The following is a 21491-nucleotide window of genomic DNA, read 5'->3' on the forward strand; positions in this document are numbered from 1 at the left end:
TAAAACACCAAATTAGATCTGACAAGCTTGAAGTCTGCTCAACCCTGCCATACGCTAACATTTCACTAGTGCTTAATGCATAGTATGTTGAATTAAACTAACCAAATCACTCTCATTGCTGTGGTCTTCATTGCCCACCTTTAGCCTTGTAACTGCATTGGCACAGCTGCACAGTAGTAAGATATAAACACTTTCTACCAATGCAACCCAACTTCTGAAAGCTGGGCAAGTGTAGTGTGGCAACTAGTTGCCCTGCATCGCAAGCTTATCTCATGTCATTGGGTCCAAGGATAAGTTTGTGGTGTTAATTACTCTTTCTTTGTGGATAATAATATTAATGCAATTTTTAAAAAGAATGTATTTTCCTTACTGCATAGGAAAGTTGTTCATAATAAAAGCTGTTCCTGCCTGCCTTCTCCAGCCAATAAGGCATTTGGTAACAGTTACAACTTAGTATATGCTTCTCAAACTCTCTTCTTATATGTGGAACAGAGTTCTGACCTTTGGGGGATACACAGAAATTGTGGGGAAAGTGGGCAACGCATAGCAGAATGTTACTACAGAAGGCACTGTTCAGAGTCCTTGTAAACATGCATCACAACAAATAAACATGCATAAATACATACATAATTTAATTTGCATGCCACCTTTCCACAGTTCGACCGTACTCATTGTGGCTTAAAACATGAAAAAAATGCATAACTCCAATATAACAAAAGTAGTCATAAACAATAAATAAAACATTTAAAAATACAAAGCCAAACTAAACAATTTCCACATAAATCACAACAAAATCTAAAACAAAGATACAAAAAACCCCAGCAACAACCACAACAAAAAAACCCAAACAGCATTCCAGCCCAAGAGGCTGTTCAGCAATCAGCCTCAGCTTTTGTAGCTTGCAATCAGTCAGGGCTCCACCCTCCCAGGCCAGGTGGAAAAGGTCTGCAAGGCGGGAAGCAGGTCTTCCAGGACTCACAGGCAAGATGGTCCATATTTGAACACCAAAGGTAATTAACACAGAAGTATGTTGGCATGGAATTTTAACCTTATACGTAAGCTGAGTGAACAATTATGTTTAGACCAGAAAAATAAATAGGAATTTGCTATTTCTGTTTTGAAATGTGTTGCTGTGATAAGTTCAGTTATGAACTTTGCTTTCCAAAGGACAAAGAAGTCTGAGTCAATTAAACCTGTAGGCCATTTTGAAGCATTGTAAAACTCAGCCTGCCACAGTCTACCTGTCTTTAAAATGAAGGAAGTTTATCTTCTGAGAGCTACTACAGGCTGTGTTTCCATATCACAATCCTAACTGCAAAGAGCAAAAAAAGGGGGGGTAAAGTAGATCTGTTGTACTAGGGAGACAGAATGTTCTAATTGTAGAATCCTAATGTAGTATGTGCTTTAATTTCTCCCATAAAACAGTGCCAGCCTGGATGCACCCATGAATTTAATGCTTGTATTGCCTTAATTTTGTCTGTTGAAACATAATTCTAGGTTGTGACAAAGCTGTCCTTTAGTTGTATACACATTTACTAACTTTTCCTGTATAAAACCTGAAACCTTATATGTCATATATGGGTGAATGTTTTCTTCTGTGCTATTGATCCAAAGCATGGTTTTCTGTCCCAGAGTGTGCTGGAGGCCTAATACAAAATCCTATGTTTTGCTGCTGGTGGTAACAGAGCATGGCTGAAGCTAAAATTGGGTTGCAATAAACTATTATTTATTTCAGAAAATTTATATACCACTTGATTGTAAACCACTTTAAGGGTTTAAAAACAACAGCAACAGACTATACACTATCATTATCTGCAGCACAGTCCTAAGTGTTTGTTTAACAGTAAGGCATCCTGATAAAATGAACCTGCACCCCCTTTTTTTTTTTTGCCACTAACCCAGTTGGTGAGGAAGGGTAATTCTGAGGACATCCCTTCTCTCTCCGTGACTTTAGGGCTCCAGTGCATGCAGCATGTAGCTGGATTTGAAACCACATGAATAGCGAAGGGTGATATCCAGTGTTTGTCAAAGCAGACCCTATTAAGGAAATATGCATGGATGCTTGCTTCTGCATACTAGTACAGTGGTACCTCGGGTTACATACACTTCAGGTTACAGACTCCGCTAACCCAGAAATAGTACCTTGGGTTAAGAACCTTGCTTCAGGATGAGAACAGAAATTGTGTGGCGGTGGCGCAGCGGCAGCGGGAGGCCCCATTAGCCAAAGTGGTGCTTCAGGTTAAGAACAGTTTCAGGTTGAAAACGGCCCTCCAGAATGAATTAAGTAGGTAACCAGAGGTACCACTGTAACTAATTTGAATAGCAGGAATTACTACTAAATAAATACATATTTGTAGCTTTTAATTAGAATAAAAGAGTTTTGCTATTCAGTTATAGCTTTCTCTGACTTTATATTTTATTTAAAATTAGACAAGTTAAAATTTATTTTCTCAGTAGTCTGTATTTTTAAACAAATTTTTCTTAGCAAGCAACTTAATAAAATGTTTCAAAGGGCTCATGTGAGATGAATTTTTTTAAATAAAAAAACAACAGCCAAAATTATTTAATTTCACCATCTGTTCAGACTGAAACCGCAATCAGCCAGGAGGTCTCCCATGTGTGCAAACCATTCTAGTCTGAATGGCTGCAGAAAATAACAGCATGTCAAGTAAGTTTCAGTGTTCCTTGTCATTTGAGAGAATGACTCTAGTGAAAACTGTAGCAAAATGAGCTGAGATACTTTAAAGGATAAGATACATCCTTACACTCTGGATTTAGCTCTGCTTTTACAGACTTACTGGCTGTCTTGGGCCATATGTTGTTACATCATATTCTCGGCACGTGGCAATTTAAGGCTTCATTACCATCTGCCTGATTTGCATGCATTTCCATGGTCCTTAATGTTGACAGCTGTGTTCAGAGGCCATTGCCACCTGCCACATGATAAATAACCTCGCATGTGGAAAATATGAATGGATAGTCAACAAATTTATATTGCCACATCTGCCTCTGTCATGGTCTTTTGATGACACAATAGGACAGAGGGGACACCACCTAAATTGGTCACTGTTTGCCCAGCCTAAATTTGTATTCCTAATACATATCCTAATGTTCATTCATTCATATACTTACTGTCAGAGGCTCAGGAGCAGAAGAGCAGGGGAGAGAGCAAATAGAGAGCGGAGGAGAGGAATCAGAGGGGAGCGTAGGGGAATATGACAGTGGACCGAGAGATTCCATGAGCTTCTCCAGCGAATCAGAAGATTCCCAGGAGGGGGCGCCTATGGTAAGGGCGAGGGGAATCCCAGAGGGGACGATCCATAAACAGGGAACCAGAGGGGAGTCCCAAAGGAGTAGCGGAGAAGTAGGGCCAGTTCCCCCACCAGAGCACAGTGGGGGAGAAGAGGCATGGGAGTCAGGACCAGCGTCTCCTCCATCGGGGAGTGGGGAGACGGAGGGAAGGGCAGGTCCAGCTAGCCTCCCCGAAAGGGGGAGCAGTGACACAAGTGTAACGGTCAGAAGGAAAGTGGGAGGCTGCGCGCGCGCGCCAAGTTCAAATGTGGAGGAGCGCGGGACAGCAGAAAACCCGGATTGGGAGCCAGGTCCTAAAGCCCGAAAGAGGGGGGAGGAGGAGTCGGGAGAATCAGCGTCAGAAGAATCTCGGAGGGCAGAGACTCCGACTAGCAGAAGGACCCAGAGAAAGAAGGAACAGAGAAAGAGGTGGAGTAAAGCTAGAATCTTAAGCTGGTGTCAGGGGGGCGGAGATTCAGATGGGACTTCTATGATCTGACGGATAGATGTAGCGTTGCGCGCTGCACGTCTGGAAATGAGACTGAACTTCAATAAAGACTTTTGAACTTGAGCAAGAAGCAGCGTTGGTCTTGTGTGAGCTGGGACCTTGGGCAGCGCTGACAGTAAGTCCCATCTCAAATAAACTCTGCGAGCTCACGGAGATAGGCAAAGATGACGACTGAGGAAAAAGTCAAGCAATTGCAGGAAGCGGTGTCAACGCTCTACGCAGAATTAGCTGCGTCTAGGAAAAAAGAAGAAGACACAGCTGCGCTCTGCCAGGATCTGCAAGCCAGGTGGGACAAATGGGGAAAGGAGGGGCAGCTGGGAGCCAAGCCGGAGGGAGTTAGCCTCGGGAAAAGGGGGGCAAGCCTTGTGACCCATTTTGACGGGAACCTGCAGCAGTACCCTAACTTCAGAGCAGAAGTAGTCTTCGCGCTCAATTTGCTTCGGAAAGATTTTAGAGATGAGGAGGAGAAAGTGGGTTTCATAATCACTCATCTGCATGGGGAAGCTAAGTCGTGGCTGAGAACTTTGCTACGCGAAAATGACCCCGCCCTCAAAGATTCAAGCGCTTTTATTGGAGCCATGGACGCTTGCTTTAAATCAACGGTGGATGTGGATGTCGCTAGAAGGGAAATGCATGGATTGCGACAAGGGAGAGCGACGGTGCGCCAGTATCATTCCCGCTTTTTTGGGTTAGTAAATGTGCTGGGCTGGCAGAAGGACTCAGCTGCCGTCAGGGATCTGTTCTGGGAGGGGCTGAATGGAGCCGTTAAAGATGAACTGGCGAGGGGGGAGAGACCCCAAAATACAACAGAAGTAGTCCAAAGGGCGCTTGCAATTGGGGTGCGCCTGGAAGAACGCCCGTGGAGCAGGGAGGAGGGGCGAAGAGCAAACACGTCAGTTAGAACGACTCTCTTCCTACCCAGAGAGACAGAGCGCGCTCAGTCCACGCCTCCTCTCATAAGTGGAGAGGAGCCAATGGAAATCGGAGGTGCAAGGGCTCAGACAGCAAGCAGAGCCCAGACACCAGGAGCAGTCAAGGCGAAGGCTCCTAGAGGGAGCAGGAAGTGTTACATCTGCGACAGTGCACAGCACATGGCGAAAGAGTGTCCCCAGAGGCTCCAGAAGCACACTGCAGCCTCAGCAACTGTTAAAGGAGGAATTCAGCAGGGAGTTGAGCAGCAGGGAAAAGGCGACGCCTGGTTGGAGATGGAGGCTCTGGGGCTCAACCAGGCGAGTCAGTGAAACAGTCCCCAGAGATTTTGCAGCCCACAGACCCCCTCCCACCCAAACCAGTGGTGCAACTCACTGCATCGCTCCAGCTGCCCGATGGGCTCACCCTGGAGGTCCCTATTACCATTGACTCTGGTAGCAACGCAGACTTTGTAGGGTTGGACTTCGTCAAGCAGCATCGCATAGCACTCCTGCCAGCCACGATGCCCCTAAATGTTGTCACGGTAGATGGCAGGAAGATACTGGGAGGAGAGGTGGTACAGCAAACACCGCCTCTGGTGATGCAAATTGGAAACCACCGCGAAGTCATCAGTTTCAACGTCACCCACCTGTCGGACACGCCCATAGTGTTGGGCATGAGTTGGCTGGATAGGCACAGCCCGGCATTAGCGTGGTACCAGCGGCAATTGACCTTCTGCTCTTCCTACTGCGCAGCGCACTGCATCCAGACCTGCCAGGAAGGAGAGGGGCAAGAGGATGCACCGCAGCTACACCTAGGCGTGGTGCAAGCGGTGCCCAACAAGTACAAGGACTTTTTGGAAGTCTTCTGCGAGAAGGAAGCAGACAAGCTGCCTCCCCACAGACCCTACGACTGCAAGATTGACCTCCTGCCAGGGGCGACGCTGCCAACTGGGAAACTGTACTCCATGTCTGAAGACGAAATGCAAGAACTCAGGGAGTTCATAGATCGCAATTTGAAGCGGGGATTCATCCGGGAATCCAAAGCAGTGGGGGGCAGTCCCGTGTTTTTCGTGAAGAAGAGAGACACGCCCGAACGGAGGCTCATAGTGGATTATAGAATCATCAATTCCAGGACAAAGCCCACAGCATTCCCCATGCCCAAAATTGACGACCTGCTCGCGACGGTGAGGAAGGGACGGATCTTCACCAAGTTGGATTTACGAGGGGCCTACAACCTTATACGCATGCGGGAGGGCGACGAGTGGAAGACAGCCATGTTTACGCCTTTAGGAACCTATGAATACAGAGTCATGCCGTTTGGTCTCCAAAATGGCTCCCATTGTTTCCAAGCTTTCATGCACCACGTGCTAGCGGGACTCCTCTACAAGAAGTGCGTCTGCTTTTTAGATGATATCCTGATCTTTTCGGGCGCACGAGGAGGACGTCAAGGAGGTCCTGCAGAGACTACGGGAGCACAGACTTTACGCCAAACTGGAGAAGTGCCAGTTCGACACGACAGAGGTGGATTTCCTGGGCTACAAGCTGTCCGACAAGGGACTTGCCATGGACAGCGCCAAGGTCCGCTCAGTGTTGGACTGGAAGAGCCCGCGCAACCGGAAGGAGGTCCAGAAGTTCGTCGGTTTCGCCAACTTTTATCGCAAGTTCATCAAGGGGTTCGCGAAGGAGACAGCGGCCATCACGGACACCCTCAGCTCCAAGAAGAAGAAGTTCACCTGGACGGACCAGGCGGAGCAGTCCTTTCGGAGGCTCAAGCGTCTCTTCGCGTCCGAAGAACAGCTGCTACACGTAAACCCCAGCAAACCGATGAGGGTTGAAACGGACGCCTCGGACAGAGCGGTGGGGGCGGTCCTGTTGCAGCAAGATCCGCAAGGGGACTGGAGACCGTGCGCATTCTACTCCAGGAAGCTCAGCACGTCGGAGCAGAACTACACCATCTGGGACAGGGAGTTGCTGGCCATTCATGCAGCTTTCAAGGCGTGGCGGCACTTCCTCGTCGGAGCCAGACACACGGTGCAGGTTCGCACGGACCACAAGAACCTGGAGTACTGGCGCACGGCGAAATTCCTGAACCAGAGACACATCCGCTGGGCGGAGTTCTTTGCAGATTTCGATTTCCGGATAGAATACATCCCGGGAGACAACAACGTCATGGCGGATGCGCTATCCAGGAAGCCGCAGTATCTCGAGGAAGCGGCACCGGCAGCGGCCAAACACATTTTCGCACCAGAGGTGTGGGCGTGCGCTTCAGCCGCAGTGGACCTGGACGCAGTCCGTCGTGCGCTACAGGCGGATTCGTTTGCGCAAACCAAGATGGAGGAGGTGCGAAACGGCACAGCGAGGGACGACGAGTTCCAGATACGCGACGGACTACTCCTCCGCAAAGGGGCTCTCTACGTGCCGGGAGAAGACCTTCGCGCGAGAGTCTTGCAGCAGCTGCACGACGCGCCCAGCGCTGGGCACTTCGGCAAGGACAAGACGGCGGAATTAGTCACCAGGGACTTTTGGTGGCCCAAGGTGCGGGGAGAAGTTGCGGATTACGTTTCCAGGTGTGACACCTGCCAAAGGGCCAAGCCAGTACACAGGAAGCCGGCGGGTCTGCTGGAACCGCTGCAGACGCCGCTCGAACCATGGGAGAAAGTGGCCCTGGACTTTGTTACAGATCTGCCCAGTTCGCGCGGCAAAACAGCAGTACTCGTGGTCGTGGACCTCTTCACCAAGATGGCGCATTTCATTCCGTGCGCGAAGGTGGCCACAGCGGAACAGACCGCCAAGCTGTTCATAGACCACGTGTTCAAAGCTCACGGCCTGCCGCGGTCCATCCTGTCCGACCGGGGCCGCCAATTCATCTCGAACTTTTGGCAGAAGCTGCTGGGCATCCTGAACGTCAAGATCAACTTAGCGTCGGCACGACACCCGCAGACCAACGGACAAGCGGAGAGGGTCAACGCCATCATGCAGCAGTACCTGCGATGCTACGCCAATCAACAGCCCTCGACCTGGGTGGACTACCTACCGCTAGCCAAGTTTGCCTACAACAACACGAAGCACGGGTCTACAGGGGTGACACCGTTCTTCGCCAACAATGGGCGCCACCCCAGAACCTTCCCGGGGTTGGAGACCGAGGCAGAGGGGGAGCCACGGGGGGCAGAGCACTTAGCCGCAGAGTTACAGGAGGTCCATGAGCAACTCCGAAGGCACTTGGAACTCGCGAAACACGCCTACAAGATGCAGGCAGACAGGCACAGGAGGGTTGGGGAAGACATACAGGTAGGGGACTGGGTCTGGTTAGCAGCTCAGGCAGTGCCGGCCAGAACGCTAGCTAAGAGGAAGCTAGGACACAAGCAGCTGGGACCTTACCAGGTCGCGGCACAAATCAATCCAGTGGCCTACCGGTTGACACTCCCGGAGGGCTCCAGAATGCACCCAGTCTTTCACAGGTCAGTGATCACGCCTTACAAGGCGCCCCACAGGTTTCAGGCGCCAGGGACCGCACCAGCTCCACGTAGCCCATCGCCAGGAGGGGAGGGACCACAGAGGGCGACGCCACTCAACGAGGTCACAGAGATTTTGGACTCCAGATGGGGGGAAGAGGGAGTTGAATATCTCCTCGCCAGGGAGGGTACTCCGGCCAGCGCCAACGAGTGGGTGCCGTGCTACGCCGTGGAGGAGCACTATCTCAAAGACGAGTTCCATTCGATCTTCCCACACAGACCCATGCCGGCGGAGTATTTTGACGACTGGCTTTTCACACCCACACTGTCAGCCAGCACGTTCCAAGGTTTCTCCTCAGATGAGGAGCCGACGCCGGGGATGAGCTCCCCGGAGGGGTCGCTCTCGGGGTTTGCCACGGACCGCTCCTATTGGTGGGACACTCAACCAGAAGTGGGGTGGAGCAGGGAACTGCTGAGGGGGCCCTTGCACACAGCCTCACCCGAGGGACCGGGGGGAGAGGAGGACATGGACGTGTGGGGGGAGGATCTTGGTTTTGAGCACGACAGCAGAGAAATGGAAGCAGAGGAAGTCGACGTCGACGAACCCATCGTGGGGGGGCCTGATCCCGCTGGACGGTTGCACACCAGGGAGAGAGAACGGAAGCCAGCACTCACACCCCCAGCGCTGGAGCACCTGGAACCCACACCCGAAGAGGGGGAGGGGGGAAGGGGGGGCTTCGAGGGGGGGATGGATGTCAGAGGCTCAGGAGCAGAAGAGCAGGGGAGAGAGCAAATAGAGAGCGGAGGAGAGGAATCAGAGGGGAGCGTAGGGGAATATGACAGTGGACCGAGAGATTCCATGAGCTTCTCCAGCGAATCAGAAGATTCCCAGGAGGGGGCGCCTATGGTAAGGGCGAGGCGAATCCCAGAGGGGACGATCCATAAACAGGGAACCAGAGGGGAGTCCCAAAGGAGTAGCGGAGAAGTAGGGCCAGTTCCCCCACCAGAGCACAGTGGGGGAGAAGAGGCATGGGAGTCAGGACCAGCGTCTCCTCCATCGGGGAGTGGGGAGACGGAGGGAAGGGCAGGTCCAGCTAGCCTCCCCGAAAGGGGGAGCAGTGACACAAGTGTAACGGTCAGAAGGAAAGTGGGAGGCTGCGCGCGCGCGCCAAGTTCAAATGTGGAGGAGCGCGGGACAGCAGAAAACCCGGATTGGGAGCCAGGTCCTAAAGCCCGAAAGAGGGGGGAGGAGGAGTCGGGAGAATCAGCGTCAGAAGAATCTCGGAGGGCAGAGACTCCGACTAGCAGAAGGACCCAGAGAAAGAAGGAACAGAGAAAGAGGTGGAGTAAAGCTAGAATCTTAAGCTGGTGTCAGGGGGGCGGAGATTCAGATGGGACTTCTATGATCTGACGGATAGATGTAGCGTTGCGCGCTGCACGTCTGGAAATGAGACTGAACTTCAATAAAGACTTTTGAACTTGAGCAAGAAGCAGCGTTGGTCTTGTGTGAGCTGGGACCTTGGGCAGCGCTGACACTTACATTTTTTAAAAAACCTACAGATTTTGGATGCAGAAATAGTCTAGCTGAGCTGGCCCAAATAATTAATCCATTTCTAATTAGTATTGGAATGGTGTCTTTTAGGAGGAAAGGCCACTCTTTCCAGACTTTTCAACTGGATTTGAAGTGAGCCCAGTTGTATAAAGAATGAGCTTTGATGTGGTTGGGGGTGATGAATAAATAGGAGTTACTCCAGAATAAGTACTTTGGACAAGAAAGGGAGTAAAAAAAGGCCATGGTTAGGAGAACAATAATTTAATCCATGCTACATAGGACCATTGCACAATGTTCTGGGTCTAAAAGTTGAGAGAATGAATGTAGTGAGTATTATTTCGTAAGTCTACCAACTACTCCTTGGACCGCAAGAGCTTGAAGTCATCCTTGAATGTTCCTGCATCTTTTGTATTTAAATATACATTTGTCAAATCAAAGGCAGTATATAGGTTGCAGCATGTACAGTTTCAGGACTACAGCTTTGAGCTCTGAGAGGAATTCCAAATTGTGTGTCTCAGGAGTTTAATGGGAGAAAGGCTAACACCTTCACACACTGATGAAATTTGGATCATGCTCTTTGTTTTCAGTCACTCAGTTGATGTTGTACTCCATGTATTTGGCTTGTTAAAAATATACCCTCTTCCTTTAAGTGTGATGAAAATAGTAATCATAGTTAAGTGTTGTCATTTATCTACTTACTTGAGAGTAAGCTCAATTGAACTCAGTGGGACTTACTTCTGAGTATATATACTGTACAGCGGTACCTTGGGTTACAGACGCTTCAGCTTACAGACTCCGCTAACCCAGAAATAGTACCTCAGGTTAAGAACTTTGCTTCAGGACAAGAACAGAATTTGTGCGGCAGCGGCAGCGGGAGGCCCCATTAGCTAAAGTGGTACCTCAGGTTAAGAACAGTTTCAGGTTAAGAACGGACCTCCAGAACGAATTAAGTTCTTAACCCGAGGTACCACTGTATACAGGATTATACTGTAAAAAAAAATAAGAATCCACAGGTCACTTTAGACATAATCACTTTATTTGTGAGTGTTTACAGACACTGTACTCAAAATTGGTGGACAACAAAGCATGGAAACAATAAAAAAATTGCTGAATATTGACATGTACTTTTATACATATGTTGGGCTTTGAAAAGATGGACTCACAATAAAAGCAAAACTGCAATTACTAAACATTAGTGACCATTCCCAAAAGCCTGGGCAAAAAGCCATATTTTGCACTGGTGTGGGCACTAGCTGAATTTCAGGGAACAGGAATTTCCAAAGCCAGGGTGCCACCACAGAGAAGGCCCACAAATCATTGCCAGATATGCAATTCCAAGTGGTAGGTAAGACACTAAGTAGGGCCTATCTTAACTCACCAGCAGGATTGTATAATGTACTGCTTAGAATTTGTAAAAGGAGTGCACCCCCTTTGAAGTGAGTTATGTATGCAAATTAAAAGCGAGTGTTGTGGTACCTCCATCAAATCATACACCTAACAGGATGAAGCCCCAGTGAACTTAATGGGACTGACTTCCAAGCAAGCCTGTGTGGCATAGTGGTTAGAGCGGTTAAAGTGCCGGACTGAGAGACTAGGGTTAAAATCCCCTGGGGGCTGGGTGACCTTGGGCCAGTCACAATCTCTCAGCCTAAACTACCTCAAACTGTTGTTGAGATTAAATCAGAAGGGAGAGAACCATGTAGGTTGAGCTCCTTGAGCAAAAAAGGGGAATATAAATGCAACAATATAAATATAAAACCTGTATAGGATCCAGGTGCATATTTTGGCAGGTGTTTTCAAGGACGAGCAAGTTCACCAAAAACCTGTGCCAAAATGAAGTATTTTAAAGTGCCACAAGGCTCCTCCTCTTTTCTTGTCCTGCTTGCCTGCAAGGCAAGAGGTTTCAACAAGACTGGCCCTCTGTGAGGAAAAGTTGGGTGGTGTTTTTTTGTGGGTTGTTTTTTTTTAAAACATTTCTGTTTGGCGGCTGCACTGCAGAGATACTTGGGAGGTCGCCCCCTTTGCCCCCGAGCGGAATGCAAGTCACCTCCCCGTTCCCACTGCCGTCGAGAAACCCACGTGCCTCGTGGTAACCATTGTTTCCTGTGCTGAGGGGAGGCTGTAACTCGACCGACCTGAAGTTCTTGGCAGAAGCGAGAGAGGGAGGCGGCTGCAGCAGCAGCAGCACCGGGAACGTCCTGCCCAACCTCGGGCCGAGAGGAGCCCACGCTCCGGCTGCCTGGGGAGAGAGAGGGCGGGCCGTGGAAGAAGGGGCGTGCTCTGGAAGCGGCCATGGCTCCTCCTCGTGGGCCGGGCGGCCGAGGGAGCCGTGCAGCGTTTCCCGCCTCCACAGGGGGCAGAAATCAGTGGCTGGCTGCTGCTCGGCATACTTCCTTTTCCCCGCGTCCTGCCGCTGGAGGACCGGACTAGAAACTTGGGAAAGAGGGCTGCTGCTGCTGCTGCGAGCGCGGGAAGGGACCGAGGGGGGACAGCCGCCTCTCGCAGCCGCAGAAGCACAAGGAGGAAGAGGAGGAAGGAGAGGGCAGCAGCAGCCCTCCTCGTTTTCTGCCGGTGCCGGGGAAGATGTCCGGCGGGAGCAGCCGAAGGAGAAGCGGCTCCTCCTGGCACAGCAGCTTCTCCCGACTTTTCTCCAGGAGCCCGTCCAAGGAGCCGGAGGCAGCGGGCACAGCAGCAGCAGCAGCAGCTCCTCCTCCTCAGCAGCCGAGCGCACGCAGGTAGGGAAAGGGCGCGAGCAAGGCCGGCAGCTGCGGCTCGTCTCCTCCTTCCTCCCTTTCTTCCTTCTGGGCTCGGCTGAAGAAGTTGCTGCCCTTCGCCGGGCGGGTGGTTGCGGCTCGGGCGCCTCAGCCCCTTCTTCGAGGCGCCCCCCCCTTCGCGTTTCCCTCGTCCCCGGCCTTCCCCGCCGGTCCCAGGCTCTTCTCTGTCGCGGCGCCCCATCGCTGGGCGACAGGAGCAGCTGTCTTGCTGCTGGGACTGGCGGGGGGGAGCGCGGCTGTGGGCGAAGTGGCATTTCCTGGTGGTACAACACGGGCAGGACACTTCTTCGCCGCCTTTCTCCCCACCCCGCAAAAGAGTGTGTGCCGGGCGGGTTGAATGAGACTGGATTCCCCCCCTGGGTCACTCGAGTCCACTGCCTTGTTTCCTTTCGAGCTCTTTCTTTCCCTTCCTACTTTTCTAAAGAAATCAGAGTTGGACCCGATTTCGATTTCAAGCACTTTCTCATTTTGGAACAAAGCATTTGCCATGAGGCATTCTAGTCAGAAGGCAGTGACCTTAGCGTGGCACTCCAGATGTCACTTGCAAAAAGTGAGTTCGTGGGGACTGACAGGGCAAGCGATGTCTTTCATATCAGTATATATATATTTTTGTGAACTGCCTTTGGGTCGTTAGTTGTGATGGGCAGTATGTAAATATTCTAAAAAATTAAATCTATTACTCCAGCAGTTAATAATTACTGGCAAGCGCATCTCTGAGGTTAAGCAATCTGAAGTAGTTGATATTCCATATGGATGCCCTTAAAGTTCATTTCCTATAAAAGCAACTTCTCTCCTGCCAAGCAATTTTGACTGAAGAAGTACAGTATAGCTGCCATCCTAGACATGCTTTCCTGGAAATAAGCTCCCTTTAAAGCAGCAACTTGCATCCTGCTAAATATGCATGGGACTGTGCTGCTGCAACATAACACAACATTTAGTAAAGTAACATAATTTTGAATTTCTGTTAGGAATAACTTTTCTCACATACAGGAAATGCAGAGGTTCTCTGTAGAAACTAATTACTGTGCAATTATTTGTAATCACATTCCAGAGTCTGAGTTAACCTTGTCCTATTACAAACCACCTGACCAAGCCCACAAAATACTGTACCATGAAACTGCTTTACTTTCGCATACAGTAACCCCTGACTTCACATGAATTTGACTTGTGTCAATACACAGTCAGAGGTGGGCTGGTTGAAATTGTGCAAGCCAAGTCTCAAGGAAGGCAGAGGATTTTAAAGTTCTTTTTGAACCAGGTTGCCCAAGCAGACCAAGCAGTGCAAAAGGAGCTTTTAAGCTCTTTGCCTTTCTTGCTGGGAAAGGCCCACTTGGTACATTGGTGCTGAGTGCTCTCTTTCCCTTCACCCACTAGCCACAGGGCAACTGAAGAGGTTTGACTATATGTGATTTACATGGAACTGAACCTGCACATAAGATGAACTATATATTAGACCTCTCCACGTTGCTTCATCTGGTGAATAGGCAGCTGTATATCTTTAAATGAGGTTTTAAATGTTTATTCTGGATTTTAGCTAAACCATAATTAGAATCAAATGTTTTTGTTGGTTCAAATGAAGGACTAATTCCTTCACAGAAATATATTTTTGTTTCTGGCTTTGGCCATTTATTGTACAGGAAGTTGTAAGCCATTTGGCATCTTGTCTTGGTTTTTGTTGAGCAATGAGTCCTGTTAAGGTATGACAAATAATAAGATGGAAGATTTCCTAGATTATTAAACAATGTAAACAAAAACATTGTTTGTTTAGGAAACATGCCACAGATTGGCTTGTAGTACTGGTGCTACTATAAGTTGGAAAATTTTCTCTTGTGTGTAAAATAGAAGAAGAATGTGGAGTAAACTTGTTCGGAATTGCACTGGACACATTTCTGCTTAAAATTATTTTTGAAACAAAGTATTTTGTAGACTTTGGGAACACAGGCTATTGGTTGCATTCAAACTCTAGTTGCAGGTTATTTAGGGCTGCCATACATCTGGAATTCCCCGGACATAGCTGGAATAAATATGGCAGTCGGAAACAGGTAGAAATGTCAGAAATTTCCTTTAAAAAAAAAAAGCTCAACTACTTTTGTGTCCAGATTTTCACCCTAGTTTATTGCATGTGACTTATTCCCTTATATCCATCAAGTTCATTGTGAATAGGATGCATGTCTATCTCAACTAGGTGTAAATCTCCCTGGTTTACTGATTACTATCTCCAGAAGCAAATAGTCTTGACACCTTGCTGGGCTCCTTCATGAGGAAGAACATAGTATAGCATGAATAAATGAATAAGAATAATAGTAATATCACTGCCGTGGTGGAGAGAGTTAAAGGCTTTAATTTATTTTCATTGACCAAATGCAGCCTACTATATGAATGTTTAAAGTGACACAGTATGAGTACTTAACTCCTCCCTACCACAGCATGTACATTAGATGAAAGTTTTAAGACAATATGTACAGTGTTAATGAGCCCTTTACAGTCTTGTGAAACTGTCATTTGATTCAGATTGTGATAATAGATTTTCCACTGTATAGCAGGTTTGGATGTGGTAAAGAGATGTTATGTACATGAACTATGCGTTTATAGTTGTAGCATATGACTGATGTAGACTGATTATGTGGGCTTTATTTATAAATATTTCTAGGTGGCTTGCAACATAACAATGCAAAAGCCATTAAGGCAACAGAAGATAAACACTACCAAGTATTTATGAGACAGTGCTGTCTTAAATTGTACGGTAAAACCATATATGCATTTAATAACTGTCTTATTAGAATAAAGTTTATACTTTTGGATTCTAGTTAACTATTGTTGTCTAATAAACGTTTTCATTAATGGGTTATTCATTTAGGTTATAGTTACAGTTAAATGCTCACCATAATCTCTTGCTATCTTTGACTCTCCCTCCCCTCCCCTCTATTGTCTATTTTTTATCATTAGCTTTTTGGGAATGGAACCTTCTTCTTTTTCACAGTTTGCTACATGCACTTAAATGGATGTGCTGTACAAAAAATTAACAGTGACCCACATCTATTGACTGATATCCAACATTAATCTTAAGAGTGCATCCATTTATTCCAGCAGGTCTACTATGACTATAACTGAGTTGGATCTCACCCTTAGAGTAGAATAATTTAGTTACTGTGCATCAGATGGAATGCCCCCCCCCAAAACCAGATACAGTGGTACCTCAGTTGTTGAATGTAATCCATCCCAGAAGACCGTCCAACTTCCAAAAAGTTTGAAAACCAAGGTGCAATGGGCAGTTGGCAAATTCCATTGCATTTACTTCCAGATTTTCAGTGTTCAAAAACCGAAACATTCGGCTTCCGAAGCATTCGACAACCGAGATACGACTGTATGAGCAAATCCCCCCCATGCTGCTAAACTACAATTCCCATCATTCTTGGTCCCTGGCCTTGCTTGCTGGGGCTGATGGGAGTTGTAGTTCAATCACATCTGGAGGGCTAAAAGTTTCCCACCCCCAATTTTAAAACACATTTCTTTAGCTCATGGTTGCAAGTAAAAGAACATAAATGTTGGCTTGTGTTTGGCTGAAGTTTAACTATATGGTTTAGAAAACTGACAACAGTGAATAGTGAAATGAAGTAGCAGTCCCATGGAGCTAGCACACTAAAGATCTTAGTGGTTGCTGCTGCTTTGCTGTGGAAAGATCTTGCAGCATATCAGCTGATGATCTTCACTGAGTGTTCCTGTTTGCTGGCTTCGTTGGAGACAGCTGGCTGAAGGACCTAGCAGTTGTGAGGCTGCTCGGCCTTCAGAGATCTCTCTGTCCAGCAGTTTTGTGACAAAGCCTCTATGCCTACTCTTTGCTGGAGAAGGCAAGCAGAATACTGTAGCAGAGAGGGCTTCTTACTCAGGAGAAGAGGGAGGAGTTCTTCTGACAACCTCCACCAAACATAACAACCCTTTTCTAGCTGTCCCAAAGCAAGCATGTGTATATTAGCCAACATTTTGGATGATACTCCTGGTAGCCTAATACTAGTACTATTAGACAATTCAGGGACTTGGTTTGGAGCAAATATGAGTTTCATTTAATATTCTGGGCAAGGTTAGGATGGTTCCTCTGGTAGAGATCTTCCAATGCCTAACCCCTTCTTAAGATTGCTCTCATTTGTCCATTCAGTGTTGATGAACCAGGTTTGCAAAAGGTCACTTTCTGTAAATCACTCTGCACTTTTTAGGACAGACAATTTTGAATAAATATGATGCTTGATTTATACCCTTGAATTCTGGAGTTGAGTCTTGTACAGGGTAAGGAAGTACAACTGCAGAACTTTTCTGTGACCACTGGGAAATGAGTTCTAGCATCTTGTAGTACTGAAATAATTTAAAGAACTCTTATTTATTTTGCAATGCCTGCTAGGATTTTCTTTTGCTATTACTGTATTTTATAGCTGAAATGAAATTGCTTCTTGACGTTTAAAATTGCTACTGCTTAGATTTCACCATAGACATCATTTTCAACATTATAAATATAACGGGCACTTTAAACATTTACATAATCCTGTTTTAAACTGCGGGATCTATGAGCATATGCAAACATGGGCCAGTATCATGCGGTCAATATTTTGTATGAAGTATTAAGGTCAATATTTTGTTTTCAAATACAAGATATTGCTGCTCCTTTCTTTGTGATGTAATTGTTTAAATTTAATCAAAATTCAATATTCTCAAATGTGTTGCTGCAAAGTAGCAGAAACATTACTTTTAATTTGAAAATCATGTTGGAATCTTCCTATGACCTATTTGTCTAATGTATAGTCTGTATTAATATTAGTTGCTATGCTTGACAGATGACAGTAGGGAAATCTCAGTGTAATCTGCCATAATCCTCATGCTCAATATTGACCTTGAGCTCTGTACAAAAATAAAACATTCTGATGTTCATATGCACTGCAGATTAAAAAATTTGCTTTGTGTAATATTGGTCAACAATATGTATTTTTAATGTAACAGTTAAAATTTGGTGAGAGTTTTTTGTGCAATTCAGAGCCTTTATTGGAAGATTCTGATGTTCTCAGTGGTTGTAATGTTTCTGTTTTTCCCTCTTTCAACAATCCTAGCATCAGTCAAGATTATTTTCATGTAATCTTGAAATATAGATTGTCTTGCATGGATTTAGATAATTATTTTGCACAATTAAAACTTCCTTGCAGTCATAAAAAATGGTCCAAATTGGTCAAGAAGAATATGCATTTTATTTTTGCATTCCAAATTGGAGCCCTAAATCAGAAACAGACCCATACTGTTTAGTTCCCAGGTTGTGAGCATTATGTGAAGCAGAAACAGTTTCCTAGTTGCAGGCCCCTATGAAGGGGTGGCTCTTCCTCACCCTGTAGCCACCTTCCAGGCTGTTCTGGAAGGCCCTCCTGACATTTTAAGATCTTTGAGGGGCTGCAGAGGAATCTGAGAAAACAGCATCACCCAACTTCCATTTGCAGATTAAAGGCCCTAAGCGAATAGGCCTGAAAAACAGCACCAAGCAGCTGATTGCTATAGTGAAACTCAGCAGCTTAGTTGCACAAATAGCTGGTTGCCTTAGCTGTTATCCTCAATATTAATAATTCTTTATCCTTTCAATATTCCTAGATTATTTGAACTTTTAAAATAAAATAAAGGCAGAGAACTCCAATATGCTCTCAGGAGGAATCTAAGGGAGAGCATGTGTGAATGTAGCTGAATTAGAGGCACTTTCTGTAGTAGCTCGTATGGCAATTGCATCCATAACTCCATGTATCCCTGAACTTCTCCCTGTATCCTTACTATCCTCTGTCAGCCCCACCACCATTGTGCTACTTAAATTAATGAGGGATACTGACACTAGTATTCTACTCAGTCCTAGCAGGGTTTAAATTCTATTGCTCTCAAGCATCATTCTTGGAATGACAACACCCTGCATAGTCTTTGAAAGTCCAACCCAGAACCCCTGTCTTCCAGTTTTACCCCTCCCATACTTACCCAACATACTTACCCAACTGCATTGTCAAAGCCAAGACATCTCTGTTCTCCTGCCAGCGCTCAGTTTCCTTCTAAGTTCCAAGCATTGCTGCCTAATACGGCAAACAAATGTTTGTATACATAATGTGGGTGGGGTGGTTCAGTAAAGGAAGAGAAGGGATGGGCTTTTTCTTTACACATTCAGAGGATTGTGGTGCAGAACAAAGGTAAGGAAATGCACTTGGACAGTTTTTGAAGATTTGTGTTCTCTTGTATATGGTTTGCACAGGCGATTTGATTTGATTTTCAGGTTATGTGATTGAACTGGGCTGCTTCAGCAGCTTGGAAATAAAGTCTATTATAACATCTTGTATGTTCTAATTTAATCTCACCTTCTTCTAAATCTAAGGCTCTGCATTAAGACTTTAATTATTTTCAAAGTTGGTTCATATTTCTTACAAATTCAGAATACAGTATTTCAGAATAACTAATTTGGCTCCTGCCATTTTAATGAAATTTATAAGCAAGGTATATAAACAGGAGATTGCCTGTAAATTTTTCCGCATCAGTCTTTGTGACCCTGGGTTCCAAAGAAGTTGGCTTTGAGGGGGGGCAGTGGGTGTTCCATTCCATTTTGTAAGAAGTTGAATTTTCATTTTCGCAATAGTATTAAGAGGACACTATCTTTTCGTTCTGTTATTGGGTGAATGCTTAAGGGAGTGCAGTCGTGTGGCCACTTTCAAAGGAGAATTGGAAGGTGGGAAGTGGTGCTCAGCCTTTCCTCTGCCTCCCTAATCTTCCCTGCAGTCCTCCCCTCTCCCCCAGGTCTTAATGTCCCAACGTGAATTTATTTCCAATCTCAGAATTGGCTGGAGGAAACTGAAGAAAAACTACTGGAGGACAAGAGAGCAGGGGAGAATTGGCAGAATTGTAGGACAGCTTAAGCACTCGTTTCCCACCTGCCAATTCTTATCTGCAGATGCCATCTCACCTGTGCATTAGTATTAAATGTAGTAACATGTTTTTCCTCAAAAAAACTTATCTGAGCTAGATAGATTAGTTGGCATAAACAGGAGTTTTACTTGCAGTGCAAATAGCAGGTGTGGGAGGCCAGATCTAGATCTAGAGGGCAAATGGTTAAAAAAAAAACCTCTACCATTAATCTGGATCAAACCCCCCTCCCCCCATGTCTGTTTACTTTTTGGAAAGTATTCATGCCGTTGCTAATTGCAAGAATGGTGTCTTGTCTAAATTACCTAAGAGACGACTTCAAGTTAATTTTAAAGCAAATAATGTTTGAATAGGTCTAGAAGTAGTTTACAAGTGACTTTACAGAAAAGTTGTTGTTGTTGATGGTGCCCAATAAGAAACTGAGGGTGTGTACATTTATTTGTTTAGCTGTTTCTCTTGTAGTGTTGCTAATTTTGTTGTTCCTGCCATTGTGTGTTTGTTTTGTACAGTTTCTTATAAATGGATGGAATTTATGAAACCAGATTGCTTCTGCAGTGTATTACATTAGCTGTCCTCTGGTTTTAACATTATAGAGTAGAGCTTTGTTAACCTCTAAGAAAGGCCATAATTCTTAATATCCTTTCTCATTTCAAAATACAGGAACACATTCTAGTGTTTGCAGAAACAGTGGATTGTAATTTTTTTCTGTATTGCAAGTGGGTCACAAAGGGTCTGTTTGGCAATAATTTGCCTGTTCTTCTAAATACAGTATACTATTGGCATCAACAGTTGTAGGCTTATTGTTTTACAGCTCTGGAAGGCAGCAACACTTAATGGGGAAAAGTACAGTTTGGGAATAACCAACCTAATCACCTTTTTTCCTACACAGAGATTTTTTTGATTTAAAACAGTTGGTTTACTTTTTGTGTAAGTCATCAACTAACAAGAGGCCTTGTACAAATAATGGCAAAAATCCAGCATACTATATTGTATGTACTTAAATCATAATTTATTTCATTGTGTGTTAAGTACACTTGACAGCTCTTGATTAACAGCCAGTGTAGATAACCTGACCACCCAGTTCTCAAAAACGTTCTTGAAAAGGAGAAAAACGTTCTTGAAAAGGAGAAACTGTGTTGGCACAAGTATTAGTTAATGAGCTATAAACCAGAGAAAAAAGCAGAAATTGTCATGTAGCCCAGGGTGAAATAGAGGTACAATGCTGATTTTCCATTAATCCATCATGGGTATTAACTCCCTCCCCCTACGTGATGCTTTATATAAATCTTCGTATTTCCTTCTCATCTAAATATTCATTTAAGGTATTTCTGAAAAATAATGTTTTTTAGATTCTAAAACCACCCCATCTTTTTAAGTATTACTTCTTAGAAATAAATAAAAAGCAGCTAACTTCAGTTTTGCTACATAAGATATACATTCACAGAAGAAAACCCTTTTTTACTTACCATAACACTGCAGTCCTATGCATGGAGGTATGGTAAAAAGGTAAAGGTAAAGGTACCCCTGCCGGTACGGGCCAGTCTTGACAGACTCTAGGGTTGTGCGCCCATCTCACTCAAGAGGCCGGGGGCCAGCGCTGTCCAGAGACACTTCCGGGTCACGTGGCCAGCGTGACAAAGCTGCATCTGGCGAGCCAGCGCAGCACACGGAAACGCTGTTTACCTTCCCGCCAGTAAGCGGTCCCTATTTATCTACTTGCACCCGGGGGTGCTTTCGAACTGCTAGGTTGGCAGGCGCTGGGACCGAGCAACGGGAGCGCACCCCGCCGCGGGGATTCGAACCGCCGACCTTTCGATCGGCAAGCCCTAGGCACTGAGGCTTTTACCCACAGCGCCACCCGCGTCCCTATGGAGGTATGGTAAGTCCCAGTAAATAAAGTGGACTTGCTTCTGATTTAACTTGTGTCAGATTAGGCTGCAGTTGTATCTTTTTGATAATATCAGTAGCAGAATTATGTGAAAAGTTTTTATTAACTGAATTGCACTACACACACCACTTTTACTGTTGGCTTCTAAATCTTATGTTGGTGCATCCCTGTAACTTGTTCAAGCTCAGTCCTGTCCT

The 21491-nt window shown here is 46.0% G+C and overlaps 1 protein-coding gene across 1 annotated transcript in view; it reads left to right on the forward strand.

The window, feature by feature from the left end:
• Window positions 1-11746: 11746 nt before the first annotated feature.
• LOC128412330 (very large A-kinase anchor protein-like) overlaps window positions 11747-21491 on the forward strand; it is a 33702-nt gene continuing 23957 nt past the window's right edge. Inside the window, exon 1 of the mRNA XM_053385237.1 lies at window positions 11747-12449. Coding sequence (XP_053241212.1) covers window positions 12298-12449 — 152 coding nt within the window. The 5' untranslated portion in view covers window positions 11747-12297. The remainder of the gene's footprint in view (window positions 12450-21491) is intronic.

This window comes from Podarcis raffonei, chromosome 4 (assembly GCF_027172205.1).
Source record: "Podarcis raffonei isolate rPodRaf1 chromosome 4, rPodRaf1.pri, whole genome shotgun sequence".
Lineage (NCBI taxonomy): Eukaryota > Metazoa > Chordata > Lepidosauria > Squamata > Lacertidae > Podarcis > Podarcis raffonei.